General features: G+C 41.1%; 1 protein-coding gene across 1 annotated transcript in view; it reads left to right on the forward strand.

Annotated features, from left to right (window-relative positions):
• Window positions 1-13,157, forward strand: part of LOC104406875 (trinucleotide repeat-containing gene 6B protein-like) — a gene marked incomplete at its 5' end in the record, with an annotated part of 19,659 nt that extends 6,502 nt beyond the window's left edge. The window contains 9 exon segments of the mRNA XM_010015985.1: window positions 761-803; window positions 805-887; window positions 1,085-1,261; window positions 5,952-6,098; window positions 6,298-6,393; window positions 8,490-8,810; window positions 9,217-9,287; window positions 11,118-11,257; window positions 12,210-13,157. Coding sequence (XP_010014287.1) covers window positions 761-803; window positions 805-887; window positions 1,085-1,261; window positions 5,952-6,098; window positions 6,298-6,393; window positions 8,490-8,810; window positions 9,217-9,287; window positions 11,118-11,257; window positions 12,210-12,600 — 1,469 coding nt within the window.
• Window positions 13,158-14,644: the final 1,487 nt, after the last annotated feature.

Below are 14,644 nucleotides of genomic sequence, written 5' to 3' on the forward strand. Positions count from 1 at the left end.
CCGTCCAGCCTGGCCTTGAACACTGCCAGTGATGGGGCAGCCACAGCTTCTCTGGGCAACCCATTCCAGTGCCTCACCACCCTCATAGTGAAGAATTTCTTCTGAATATTCAGTCTAAATCTATCCTCTGTCAGCTTAAAGCCATTCCCCCTTGTCCTATCACTACATGCCCTTGTAAAAAGTCCCTCTCAGGATTTCTTGTAGGCCCCTTTTAGGTAGAGGAAGGCTGCTATAAGGTCTCCCTAGAACCTTCTCTTCTCCAGCCTCAACAAGCCCAACTCTCTCAGCCTGTCTCCATAGGAGAGGTGCTCCAGCCCTCAGATCATCTTTATGGCCCTCATTTGGACTTGCCTGAGCAGGTCCATGTCCCTCTTGTGTTGGGGGCCCTAGAGCTGGACGCAGTACTCCAGGTGGTGTCTCAGGAGAGCAGAATGGAGGGGTAGAATCATCTCCCTCAACCTGCATGTGTAGGTCCAGAAATGAGTATGAGCATTGGGGCAAAGGTTATGACAACTGTCAACACTTGAAAAAAATTGCATTGTTTTTCATTACATGGGAAGGCGACAAACCTAGTAACAAAACATATCTTGGTGTGGGGTATTGACCTAACAGGCTATTCGGAAGTTGCCTTTTGAACATTTCATTTGCTACTGTTGCCTTTTTTTTTTTTTTAACTTTTCTTATGGTAACAATGACTCCCTGTTTAAAGATGTTTAAACCAAAAAGAGCAAATGACAATGGAGTTTTGTTTGTTTCACAGGCTTTGGCTCAAGCGGAATGGATTATGGCATGGTGGGAGAAAAAAACAGAATCCCGCTTTAAGCAGTGGACTATGATGGAAGGGCTGCCCTCTGTGGCTTCACAAGATGCCAATATGCACAAAAATGGTGAGAAGGGGACTGGCTATTTTGGAAATGTTCTTGCAGTATCCTCTTACTGGAGGTGAAATAGCTCAGATAAAACTATGCTTCAAGTTAGCGAATGTCTTACCAATTTGTATCTTAAGTATTTTTTTGTTTAGTATCCCATACTGGTGAAGAACCCACCCTTCCCTGAGTGTAAATGTGTCTCTTTAATGCTGCAGGTGCAATAGTGCCCCCCGGAAAGACTCGTGGAGGATCGCCCTACAACCAGTTCGACATAATTCCGGGTGACCCACTGGGTGGCCATGCAGGCCCTGCTGGTGATAGTTGGTTACCTGCCAAATCTCCACCAACAAACAAGATTGGAAGCAAATCCAGCAATGCCAGCTGGCCTCCAGGTACTGCATAAGGGCAGGGGTTATGTCCTAACTTCAGAGTAGGTGTGCTGGGATCTTTCCTCATTGTGCTTTTTAAATAACCACTGCAAGGGAAATATTTGCTTGGCCTGTCTTTTTTGTTGGTTTGGGTTTTTTTTTTCCTTCCGCATGAAATTAGAAGTAAATGTTGCTGGTCTAAATACCAACTAACTGCTGGACTGCCTTACTACTATTTGGGTTTTGTTAGGTGAACTCTGTAGTTTGGTGAATTACATTCACAGAACTTTTCATGAAAACACTTGTTCATAGAATACACAATACTAGTTCCCTCCTCTTGTATTGTGACACAGGGTATAAAAATTCTGATTGAGAGCATGAAATCAGAAAGCAAAAGATACAAACGTTTGTTTTCATGATGGTGGGAACTGGATTTTCTTGACCTTTTGTGTTTTACATAGCATGAACTTTTCTTCTGGCAATTGCTCACAAATATGGTCCATTGCAGGCCACAAGGTTTCCCTTGCCAGCAATATTGTTGGTACAATATGCATACAATGTGTGTGCTGTGCTATTGTGGTTCCCCTCTGCTCATGTCATGTAAAGAAGCGTTCCCATGTTTCAGTACGGCTCAGCAATCTTGTGGCTTGAGTAGAAGTTTCTTGAGTTTTGGATTATAGGCAATAGCACATTCTTTAAGTCTTCTAGAGTTTCACTGGCAGAATTTTGTCTTTCCACTAGAAAACTCAAATATCTAGGAAAAGCATTCATGTATTTGAACATACTCATCATTTTCTATATGAAACATTCATTAGACACAGAGTGGTGTCCTTGAAGTTGCATGGATTAATCACCAGTACTGTCCAGCAGATAGCGGATGCTGTGATTTTTCTCTGCCTAGAAGACTCTTACGTTCCAGGAAATACTACTGACTGCAAACCCTCTGCTTTGTATCCCCTCTGATATAAAAAAATAAAGGTGCAGGTACATCTCTTGGGTAAATCAGTAGTTCAGACCTTGCACCAGAAAGCCTAGGAATCTGTGAGACTGATCTAACTGCAGGAAACCTACAAAAGTAGTTAAAAGTTGGACTTCATGAGCTTGAAGTCTTTTCCAGCCTAGTTGATTGTATGGTTCTATGTGGGAACCTCTCAGTGTCTAACTCTGTCAAGAAAATGTTTTCAGATGAGCTGACAGAGTTGAAGAATTAGTTATCTTGAGAACACATGCACACCCACAACATTTCACTGACTGCTCTCTGTAGAGGTGTCTTTGCATTACATGTCTATTAGCCTGGTTGTTCAGTAACACTTCTGGTAAGCCTGGTTCTTAATCTGGAATTTGTATTCATAATGCCAGAAACCACCAAAATTATTTTTTTTTCAGGACCTCCCTCATAGACTCATTGTTGCTGAACTTGTGTTTTCAGTCACCATTCTCACAATAGTGACAAATACAGTACTCCTTGGAATGTTAGGAGAGGGATGTGAAAATCAGCTCTGTGCTTTTTACAGGTTTTGGAGTAGCTGCTGATTCTGGCAAAGATTCTTGGTAGCAGAAGGCTGTTACAGAAGTGAGAAACTGAATAGCTACTCTTTGCCCTTCTTCGATACCATAGAGCTTTCTTAGTCATACCTGCAGTCCCACTGTCGGTGATAAGTAAATATTTGCTGGTGCTGACTGCCTCACCACTGTGAGAGGATAACTGGAGCTCACAAATCCTGAACATAAACTCACCAAGATCATTGGTACCATCCTTAATTTCTTGTATAAATAGCCCATGACTGTGAGTGCAGATGTCATGTAGCAGATCATGGAGTTCGGCATGTGGCTTTTAAGCATTTATTGCTAGCCCTCTCTTAAAAGGTCCATAGACTATTGGGACAAACTGTCCCATAACCACAACCACTTAAGCTGTCTCATAGCCTCTCTAGCTTATTTGCTTCCTCAAGAAGGAAAGTTTAGCTGAAATCATGATCCACATTATCCATACCTCTGATGAGGCATAAAGATCCAAAATGATTTTACACTGCAGGTCCTTTTTCTCTGTAAGATTGTAGATGAGGCCCACTATCAATTCCTGGTGTGGAGATACCATTTTAATTCCTAGTGCTGGAAAATAAGTTGTTAACAAAAATGAGTTTACAAGAGAGAACCTCTTGAAATAGGTGCATTTTCCTTTGAATGAATACAGTGGTCACTCAGCATTCACCCTGACTGCACCTTTCGCGTTTTCCTTCTAAATGCCGTGTGCTGCAGAAATTCTGCCGTTCAAGAGAACAGTTTTGTTCAGCACAAAGATAAATGAAGTGGTGCTCAGTCAAACTGACATCACAGCTGGAGGTGAGAGTGAGTGTTGCTGCGTTGGTGAGGACTGTATCGTTGGTTATGTCACACAGAATTGCATACCTAGGTAATACTAGTCCATAATTTTCCCACTCCAGAGCAGACTGCAGGCAGTCTGGCTTGGATATGTCTGTCATGGTTTTCCTAACAATCTTATATTTGAACTTTTTGGGAGAACCTTTAAAATACCGGTGGAGAAATGCATTTCATGTTTTCTTTACTACCCAGAAATAGGGCATGTCTGTAGGGAGAGCTGCTGAATGTGCATGAGACTAACTGTCAGTCTCAAAGGATAGTTTGGAAATCTGTCAGTGTGCTGAAGTTCTAAGGAAAACTCTTTTCCAAACCAGGATTATACTGAAGAGTGAATGTGTTTATATATACTATGCCTGGCCTTTGGAGCCTTGTTTCAATATTCCTTAACTTTTTGATCGGCACTTAGTATGCACTTAATTTTCAGTCTCACCAATTCTTAGAAATCATTACAAAGGCCAGACTTGGATCTTTTTTCTTTTTTTTTCCTGCAAATGAGTTCTAATTTCCAGATTGTGACCTGAGTTCATGGATTCTTTATCTCAGACTAGACCCAAGAGCTGCATTGCTTGTTCCTTAAGCACAAGGTGATTCTGTTTGTCAGAGTGTTGCAGTATTTCAGCAGTAGCTGAGCAGATTCCTTCCTTGATGCAGTGCTGATTGCCCATCATGTTAGAAATGTTGACGCCTCCTATGCTAGATGATTTTGTTGAGTTACTAAAGATTGGGAGATGTGATTGAGGTTTACAAAATCAGGAAAGTGGTGAAAAAGATAAATGCAGAATTGTCATTCTATGAATCCTGCAACACAAGAACCATGGTGCAAATACCAGACAGAAGAGAATATGTATTTTAAATAGCTGACAACTTTTTTCCTGTCAAGAGTGGTGAACTTGTGGAATGTGTTGCTTTTAGAGCTTCTGGAGACAAATGTTACTAGCCAGTTGAAAGAATGATTGGATAAGCCAATGGAGTAACAGTTTCACAAGCAGGTGCTAACAGATAGAGGATATTTCTGACATCCTGGGTAGAAGGACTGTAGATGCTGGGAGAGTGTGAGGGCAGTGGCCTACAGATAGTAGTAGCCAGGTTTGCTTTCTGTCCCTAAATGGTATCTCTCCCACTGCTACTAGCAGAATACTGGGCTAGATGGACCACATTTTAGACCCAGTTGAGCATTTCCTCTGTCTTCTCTGAGATTCTCCTGCCAATGCATTATCACAGTCTAATACTGTTCTTGCTTTGACAGTTGTTTGAACAAATAATATCACATTTTCTTCTGTGAAAGTCACGTCTTGACTGTGTTTCTTCATTACAAAGGTGACTGAAATGAACCTTTCCATGCCAGGTTCACCCTACATGGTTTCATTACAGAGAGCACACCCTGGATCCTACTTTTAATAATGGATTTTTAATTACACTCAAATATTTTGTCATTAATTATTTCAGAACTTCAGGTTGGGAATAAAGGTATCATTCCATATCCTGGACTTCCATCTGCAAGGGGTGCATCTGCCACCTTGGCACTCTTTTCACACTCAAATTGCCACATAATACCTGAAGCTTCTTTACTTGTTTTTGTGTTTGGCAGTTTTACTTTTCCATCACTGCTTCCAAATATAGACCACAGCACTTTATTCACTGAACATCTAGTCAAAGAAGGAACCAAGTTACTGATCTTTCTAACTGCAGTTTTTGTATGTTCGTATTTCATATGACTCATCCTCTTGTCTTAAAAATCTGGCATGCCTGGACCTATAGTTGAAAGGAAACTAAAGCATGATAAGTATACACCATCTCATTGTGAAGCATGAAGAACATCAATGAGTATATACATCGCTTTTACCACAAGGCATCTCACCTTAGCATTACCTCAATATTGTTAAATAATATAATGTGTGTACATTCTGTTTAAAAACTCTTTAAGGTAGGTAGCCTTTCCTTGAGAAAAGCTTTTGCACACACACAAAGTATATGTGCAGAATACAATCTTACAATATATAGTCTAATGTTACGTCTTAAAAAAACATACAGTGTATTAAGGAAGGGTGTAACTATTGAAGCCTCATCTAAATGCAGTGAAACAGGAATAGTCAAAGGATTACCATATGCACTTGCACTACTTTTTTGTAGTGTTGACTTGTATTTAGACACCAGAGCTAGTGCTGTGGGAGGAAATGTGAAAGAGATTTTAATTAAGAAATGTCTTGATATTTTTTTCTGAGGAACAGTGTAGAAGACAATTATCTACCTTCCTAAAATATCTTCAACAATTGCTTCTAGTAAGTGGCATTTCCCTTTTTGCATCTAATTCCTTTTTCCTCTCCCATTCCAGAGTTCCAACCAGGAGTGCCATGGAAAGGTATACAAAACATTGACCCTGAATCTGACCCCTATGTGACCCCTGGAAGTGTGCTGGGGGGGACAGCCACATCTCCCATTGTAGATACTGACCACCAACTTCTGCGGGACAACACCACAGGTAAAGCAGTGAACAACTGCTGTGTGATTATTTAAGTCATTCTGATATTTGAGAATATTCTGTGTGCCTTTGTGCTGTGGCTGTGTTATCACATTGAGAGCTTGGCATTGGCACAATCGTGGCTCTCTTGAGGTTTAACAGTATTACAGAAATTCTATGAAATTGGCCTACTCTTTCTTTCTCCTTTTCCCTTTGATAGGGTCTAATTCTTCCCTCAACACCTCGCTGCCTTCACCTGGTGCCTGGCCCTACAGTGCCTCTGACAATTCCTTCACCAACGTTCATAGCACTTCAGGTATGTAGACTTCAGAACTTACCTGGACATTTTCCACTTATTCACTAGTTTCTCACTGTTGGTTCACTTTGAATATTTAGTCTTTCAGTAATTTCTGAGAAACTCAGAATTTGAGTGGTTGATCAGATAGTTTTCCTCCTGATGATAAAATATTCTGTTGTAATTGCTTTAAAAGCTAGACTAAGAATCCTCTACCCTTCCTCCTACCCCCGATGAAAAGGTCTTAGTTATGTGTCATGGTTTAACTCCAGCCCACTTGCCAACTCCCCCCTGGTGAGATGGAGGAGAGAAATGGAAGAGTAAAAGTGGGAAAACTCATGGGCTGAGATAAAGACAGTTTAATAAGTAAAGCAAAAACTGCATGCTCAAGCAAAGCAAAACAAGGAATTCATTCACCACTTCCCATCGGCAGGCGGATGTTCAGCTGTCTCCAGGAAAGCAGGGCTCTGTCATGCCTAACAGCTACTTGGGAAGACAAACATCATCACTCTGAATGTCCCCCACCACCTCCTTTTTCCCCCAGCTTTATATGCTGAGCATGACACCATATGATATGGAATATCCCTTTGGTCAGTTGGGGTCAGCTGTCCCAGGTGTGTCTTCTCACAACTTCGTGTGCACCCCCAGCCTCTTCGCTGGTGGGATAGGCTGAGAGGCAGGAAAGGCCTTGAATCTGTGAGCACTGCTCAGCAGTAATTAAAATATCCCTGTGTTATCAACACTGTTTCCAACGCAAATCCAAAACATAGCCCCATACTAGCTACTAGGAAGAAATTTAACTCTACCCCAGCCAAAACCAGCCCATTATACAAGTTAAAGAAGTGAGCAGCAGATGCGAAAGGGAAAAAAACCCACATGCGCAATCTGTAGACCTGTGTACGGGTTTGGTTTGTAGGTTTTTAAACACACCTGCTGCTGTATGAGTTTAGGTGAGTGATTTTACTCACTTAAACTTTAGAATATTGGAGTGCTGTGAAAGATTATTGCCTCGGCTTTTATAGCCACTCATCATTCCCTGAAACCTGGAGAGAGAGAGAGAAAGTGTTTTTAAAGGTTGGCCTGTAAATAGAAAATTGGCTACCTGCCTCAGATCCTTGGTAAGAAGGTTTCTAAAGCTTTCTTGTGATAAACAGTTTCTGCACACACTTCTGAGTAAGATGCTGGAAATACTTGCTCCAGACAAACCATTTGGATTTTGAACTTCTTACAAATGCAGGAGTTTTCTCTTGAAGACAGTGTCTTGACAACTTAAAGGAATGTGTCTAAATAGCAGAAGTGACAAACGTAACTCAGAGCTACATCTGGCCCAAACTTTGCTACATTTGCCCAAACCCAATAAAAGCTGCATTCTTATGTTATCTCAGCATCTTCACAAAACATCTTGAAAATCCTATTTAGCCTCGAGGAAAAACAATGTTCCTGCTGCCAGTTTGTGAGGTCACTTTGGTTTGAAGCACTATCTGTTTATGCAGGATTCCAATGACATAATCATAGTCCTGGGGAAAGAAGAGGCATGTATCAGTTTCTTACTTCTGCTTAAGTTTTGTCTAGCATATAAGACCCAAGAAAGAAAAAATGATTGAAGTCACAGTTGAATTGAGGAAACTAGACAAGTGCCTGGCACACATACCATTTTCTGCTCATCTTGTTAAACTACGCACCAGCATTTTACAGCCAGAAGGCAGGTCTTTTGAATTAGGGATTTAGAATTCACATCTGTAAAACAAACTGAATCTAGTGAAAGCAGGAAGGGCGTTCAGTTTTATTAAAGGTTAGTAGTGACCAAACTTGTAAGAATACTCAGGTTTTCAAATGAAATGTAGTGTGGACATAAAAGTTGCTGTTCATCTTACTAATGATTGAACATACTGCAACCAGTTACATTATCTGAAATGTCAGCATATATTAAATAAGCAAAGATTAACTTACAGGTAGCATGGTACTTTTTGGTGTAGTAAATTAACTGTTGTATAGTTTTGTGGTTTGTGCTTGTCTCTGATATAAATGTGGCCAAAGGGTTTACAGCAATAGTACAGTTAAAGGCTATCTGAATCTCACAGATTTCTCTAATACATACAATTTATTCAATCTTCTAGCAAAATTCAGTGATTACAAATCAACATGGTCCCCAGATCCCATAGGACACAATCCCACTCATCTCTCCAGCAAGATGTGGAAAAACCATATTTCCTCAAGGAACACTACAGGGCTGCCCCGCCCGCCTCCTGGCCTGACCAACCCCAAACCGTCATCTCCATGGAACAGCACAGCATCCCGATCGGTCAGGGGCTGGGGGGCACAGGACTCAAGGCTTGGCTCTGGTGAGAAGAATCAACTGATAGCACCCTTGATCAGACCTGAGGAGTGTACGTTTTACAGCACTAATGGTTTGGAGGAAAGAAAGTTGCAGTTGTCTGGTAAAAGGAAAAAAAATGTTCCTTCTTGAAATGGAAATTTGCTGTCCGTAATGGGGTTGGATGGTGGGTGGGGGTTGTGTGTGGAATTCCAGGTCCTGCTGCAGGCGAAGGAGTGAAGAGGGCTGGAAGCTGCCAGGAGGGAATACCTACTGCATGGGGCTTTTCATAGATCATTTCCATGGGTGGGAAACTCCTCGAAGATAAACTCTAGTAAAAAGTGAATCTTGATGGGAAATGTGAGGAAAGATGTGGTTTGGTTTTCAGGACTGAAGATCAGGCTTTCATGTGTTAGCAGGGCTGATAATGCTGATTATGAATTTGCCTGACGTTGAAAGACCTGACTGTAAAGGAAAATGGTTTTCTTTGTATCAAATCTGTCTTGATTATCCTGTCTTCTAATTTGCAGCATCTACTTGGAGTGATGGTGGCTCAGTTCGTCCTAGCTACTGGCTGGTTCTTCACAATCTCACTCCACAGGTATTTTCTGTCGTAGTCTCTGGGAACTTGTTTGCTTTACCAAGATACAGATTTGTGGATTCTGCAATTGTTTCTCTTTAAATAAAATCTAACAAAATCGGGTTTCTCAGCATACGTAAGATGTGTTTCTTCTAAACTGGACTGCAGTCTGATTGTTTTTTCTGTTGTAATCTCTTCATCTTTAAGATGTTCAGGTTTTGCTACAGAACCTTTCATTACCTAGAGTTTCAAAAAGATTACTGGAACAGAAAGATTTTTCTTAGAAGTGAGGATAAGTTGCATGACCATAATGTGGGATGGTTTATAGCTGTTAAAGAGACTGTTCTTTGGTTTGTTGTCAATAAGAAAGCTGGCGTAACTGCCAGTTTTCACTTTGGTGTTTCCATAGTGAAACCACAGAATGTTTCCAGCAGTCCTGCCAGAACAGTCTCATTAGGTTATTCCTGCAAGTATTATCGGAGCTTGCTTCCATTCAGAACAAATTCTGTGGAATCCTGGTTAGCAATCCCAGTTAGTCTGTATTCAAGGCTTAGGAAAAGCCTGTATGATTATCTGCGGCACCCTGAGGTCTAGACAGTGTCCCCTGTTCAGCAGAATAATTTACCATGCTTCTAGTACAGTTAAGGAAACGTCAATGTGAAAAGAAAAGCTAACGTCTCATTCAGATCACCCAAAAAGGCACATTCTGCGCCGTTCATACAAGAGAAACATGAGGGATACAAGAGTGGTGTGAAGAGGCACAGTTCTAAGTCTCCCGTGTGCAAGGTAGTTTAATACTGCTTTAGGAATCATTTATGAAAGAAGAATATATTTTTGGAGGCATTTAAGGTAATATAAAAGAGAAAGAACCAGATTATAATTGTCTCTTCTGTAACAAATCCTCTATTCATTGTGGGTCAGTACATTAGAGAGAAGAAAGCGTAAAGGTTAAGGTGGATTCAGGGACAGTATCTTCATTTCAAGTTTCTCTGTTTTAACTTTGACCATATTTGTACCCCCGTTAAACCTCCTTTCCTCTCATTTGAGGTTGTATTATATAGTAGGGGAGTGGGGAAGGAGAAGGAAGAAAGTAGCACTTCCTTAAGTATCTGCACATATGGATCCCATTCATGTGTGCATGTTCCTGTGGCATATTAGGAATGGAATCTGTCTGTACAGAACACTGGAGAACAGCAGTTACTGGAGGTAAGTAACAAGCTGTTACTGCTGCAGAAGGAATGTAGGCAACAACTGCTGTGAAAACATTAATTCAGGAGAAATGAACTTTGCTGGGTTTGGCAGAAAGATCACTGACTGTTTCTGTGACACTGTCTTCATAACCATGAAGACAAAAAAGCACCAAAATAAACTTTTGAAAACCCTCATTGCAGAGGTGGTATTTCAGTTTTGCAAAGAACTTTTAAATACTGATTGATTTCAGTTCTACTGAAATCTGAGTGCTGGAAACTTAAGACATTCTTGTTTGTTTGGTCTAAACGGCTGAGGATAGTGAGAAGTACAAGTTATATATAAATACCGGTAAACCTGCCACCATAAGGACAGTGACAATGTGAGAAACTCAGTGAGGTGTAGAAAACTGGACTACAAGTGAGCGGGAAAGATAAAGTCAGATTATTCCATAAAGCAAAGTCATTGTAATTGTGAGAAGTCAGGGTATACTGATTCTGTTTGAGAGTTACATTCCGTCACCTTTGTTTACTTCCCACTGCTTTCATCTGCTTTCCTTTCTGAGAGCAGTTTATCTTTCAGTTACCAAGACAAAGTTACGACTGAAGTACCTTTGGGGAAATAGTTAGAAACATCTGTTTTATCCTGACTGTTCTTCCTCAGATCGATGGGTCAACCTTGAGGACGATCTGCATGCAGCATGGCCCACTGCTGACATTCCATCTGAACCTGACCCAGGGCACCGCCCTTATCCGATATAATACCAAACAGGAGGCGGCCAAGGCCCAGACTGCACTGCACATGTAAGCAATCCCTGTGTCTGTTCTTTGTTACTGCGTTAGTCCTAAACACGAAATGTCTGTCCAGTGTTTATGCTGTGGAAACTCATTTCAAGTATCATGGTTGGAAGAGAATCTCTCATTCATTGGCAGAGGAAGAAGAGAAACAAAGGTGCCTTCTGTCTGTGTAGCTTTAACTGCTGACACAAATTGGCACGTACAGAACTAAGAAGGTGCAAATAGGATAGAACTGTGACCAGTATGCACGTTACTGTATAGAATTTTGGCCATTTAAAAAAAGCTTGTGAACTGTTTCAGATGAAACTCATTCTTATATGCATAACCCAGGTGTGTGGGAATCTCCTATAGTTTTGGGATAGACCTGAAATAGCTGACTTTAAAAGCTGCAGATCTTAAGTTTTATGTTCATAAGTTTTTTGGAGCTGAGCGTGGCTCTGGTATGTTTTGAAAATGAGAGTGGTTTTGAGACAAAAATCTTGGGGGGGGGTGGGGGGGTGGTATCAGTTAAACTCAGTGAAAACTTCTGAGCTATACTAATTTTACCCCAAACTCCACAGGCTTTTAACCTGTTCTTCCTCTGTTTTATTAGAAAGGTGGTGTATGTGCATTTACCATTTTAGCTACACTATACAGGCACTTTTTTGCTCTTGGTGTTAATGTTCAGGACCTTAGTTTAAATTTAGAAAGGTTTTGTTGCAGGCATATTAGCTAAATTTTGAGGGAGGGGGTTGGTTGGTTTGTTTTGGGTGGGTTTTTTTCCCCTTTTAAAATGGAAGTTCTGTGTTCCAAGTCAGTTTCACTGTTGAGAACAGCTAAAGTGTTCTGTGTTTGCTGCTTTGTGGCGAGCTTATACCTCCTTTCATTAACAGTGTTGGTTTTCATGCCTTCTGAATCCCTTGCCCTTACCTTCTGGCTCTAATTAGTATTCTTTAATTCCATGTATCTTGTCTTCTAGGTGTGTGTTGGGAAACACTACCATCCTGGCTGAGTTTGCCACAGATGAAGAGGTTAGTCGCTTTCTGGCACAAGCTCAGCCCCCTACACCTGCAGCAACCCCAAGTGCACCCACAGCAGGCTGGCAATCCCTGGAGACAGGACAGAACCAGACAGATCCAGTTGGACCTGCTTTGAATCTCTTTGGTGGGTCAACAGGGCTTGGGCAGTGGAGCAGTGGTGGCGGCAGCAGCAGCAGTGGGAGTGATCTCACTGGTGCTTCGTTGTGGGGGCCCCCAAACTATTCTTCAAGCTTGTGGGGGGTCCCAAGCGTAGAGGATCCACACAGAATGGGCAGCCCTGCTCCCTTACTACCTGGAGACCTTCTGGGAGGAGGGTCGGATTCAATCTGAACTTAGAACTTTCAACTCTGACCTCGTGACCTTTTTTGGAACAGCAGCAGCACTAACTTGACCTTTTCGTTTTTTTCAACTTGCAATAAATACATTTATAAAAGGAAAAAAGAAAACGGAGAGAGAAAAAAAAAAAAAGGTGGGTCATTGACAGACTGTCTGAGCACATAGTTGCCTCCCTTATATAACTTCAGTTTTTTCGTTTGGAATATGAATCCAAAAAGAGAACATATCACTCTTGAAATACTTGAATCATGAACGCCAACTTAGAAAGACAATGTGAAGCAAGTACACATACCATTTAAATTTAAACACAAAAAATTAAAAAAATTAGTTTCTAGTTTTTCACTTTTTCATGTTATACGGAAGTTGTTGCTAAGAAACATATATACTGAAAAAATAGCTTTTTAACTTTGTTTGCACTGGGTGTGTTTCCGTCCTTAGGTCTACCATATTGGGTTGGGGTAAGGGAGGGTTTCAAAAGCAAAATGGGGTGGGGGGGAGGGGAAGACTTGACGGAGCCTCACTTTAAAAACAAAACAAAAAAAATTAAAAAAACTTAAAAAGTAAAAAACACACCAAAAAAAAAAAAAAAGAACAAAACAGAAAAAAATCCCAACAAAACAAAAAAACCAACACTTTGTGATTGGCTGGTTGATAAATACCAGTGTGTTCTGGCACATGTAACTGCCCACGTGTGCTTGTTTCTGTGTGAGTGTGTGTGCACATGTGAGTGTGTGTGCATTTTTTTTCTCTCTATATATAATCTTGAAACGCTGCATTGCTGATGGTCTACGGGCTGGCTGGCCATCTGCATGTCTTGATTCTGAAAACAAGACGGGCATGGTGGAGTCCCTGTGGCTGAAGCAGAATCCAGTTGGGCTGGATTAAAATTTGTCAGTAAGTTTTTTTAGATTCATTTTAGCAGGGTGCTATCTCAAATCTGCAGATCATATTGAGTGGGTAGTTGCTTCCTGGCCCTTGTTCTAACCCTGTGGTAGAGCAGAACACTGCCATATCCAAAGGATTTGGTGAGAGGGGAGCTAATGTTGTCTTTTGAGTAGCAATGTATTTATTTATTTATGTCTGCATGTGGGGTTTTTGTACTGAGTGAACCCTAGAATGTTTGTTATATAATGCAAGCCATTTATTTTCTTCCAACGAGGGGGAAAGAGGAGTAAGACATTGCCATTTTTTGTGCAGCTAAGTCAAATGCTCTTATTCAGTCTCTCAAGAGCTTCAGTACCTTTAAAAAAAACAACAGTGTTTCTTTTCTCCCCGAAACCTGTACAGGCACCCATACTCATTCTCGAAGACTCCATCAAAAGCTTGAAAGTCCAGCCCAACCAAATTAGCCTTTGATTTGATTGATTGCTTGTGTTAAAACTGACAAAAACCAAATGGTGTCAGCAAATCGCTGGCCGGCCTGCCTCATCTCCTGAAAGCACATGCAGCTAACTCCTTTCTGCGTCCTTCATGGTGAGCGTTACCTGTGCCAGGCCTTGGTGTATTACAGCGCCAGACCATCACTGACAGAAACGTTTACTTATGAATGTTCTTAAACCAGTGTGTACTTCAAAGGTTTCCTTTTGTTTCTCTGTGTTGTGTTTTTTCCTGTGTATGTGGTTTTGCTTAGGGAGGTATATAACTAGCAAAGACTTTTTTTTTTTTTTTCCTTTGAGAAGTATTGCACCTTTTTGTTTTTTGTTTTTACTTTTTCTGTACTGTTGCTTTTTAATTTCTGTATTTAAGGAAAGGTTTGGGGTTTTTTTAGCATCAGTATAGTAGTACTCTGGGCAGGATAGGGGTGACCTGTAATCCACAGTGATAGCCAGTGTGTGCATGCATGTGTGCGCTGGGAACAAAACTTTTCAGACCTGTTGTGAAAAAGAGTTGTAGCAGACTTGAAGGAACATCCCTTGGTATAAAATGAGAGGTCTTTCGGGGGGGTGGGGAAGGGAGTGGGCCTGGGAGAAGAGGGAAGAGAGATGCCGGTACTTTTCTGTAAGTGCTAGGACTTCCATGTGGTGTTGTCTAGCTGTTA

The sequence above is a fragment of the Nestor notabilis genome, unplaced genomic scaffold (genome assembly GCF_000696875.1).
Source record: "Nestor notabilis isolate BGI_N333 unplaced genomic scaffold, ASM69687v1 scaffold15136, whole genome shotgun sequence".
NCBI lineage: Eukaryota > Metazoa > Chordata > Aves > Psittaciformes > Psittacidae > Nestor > Nestor notabilis.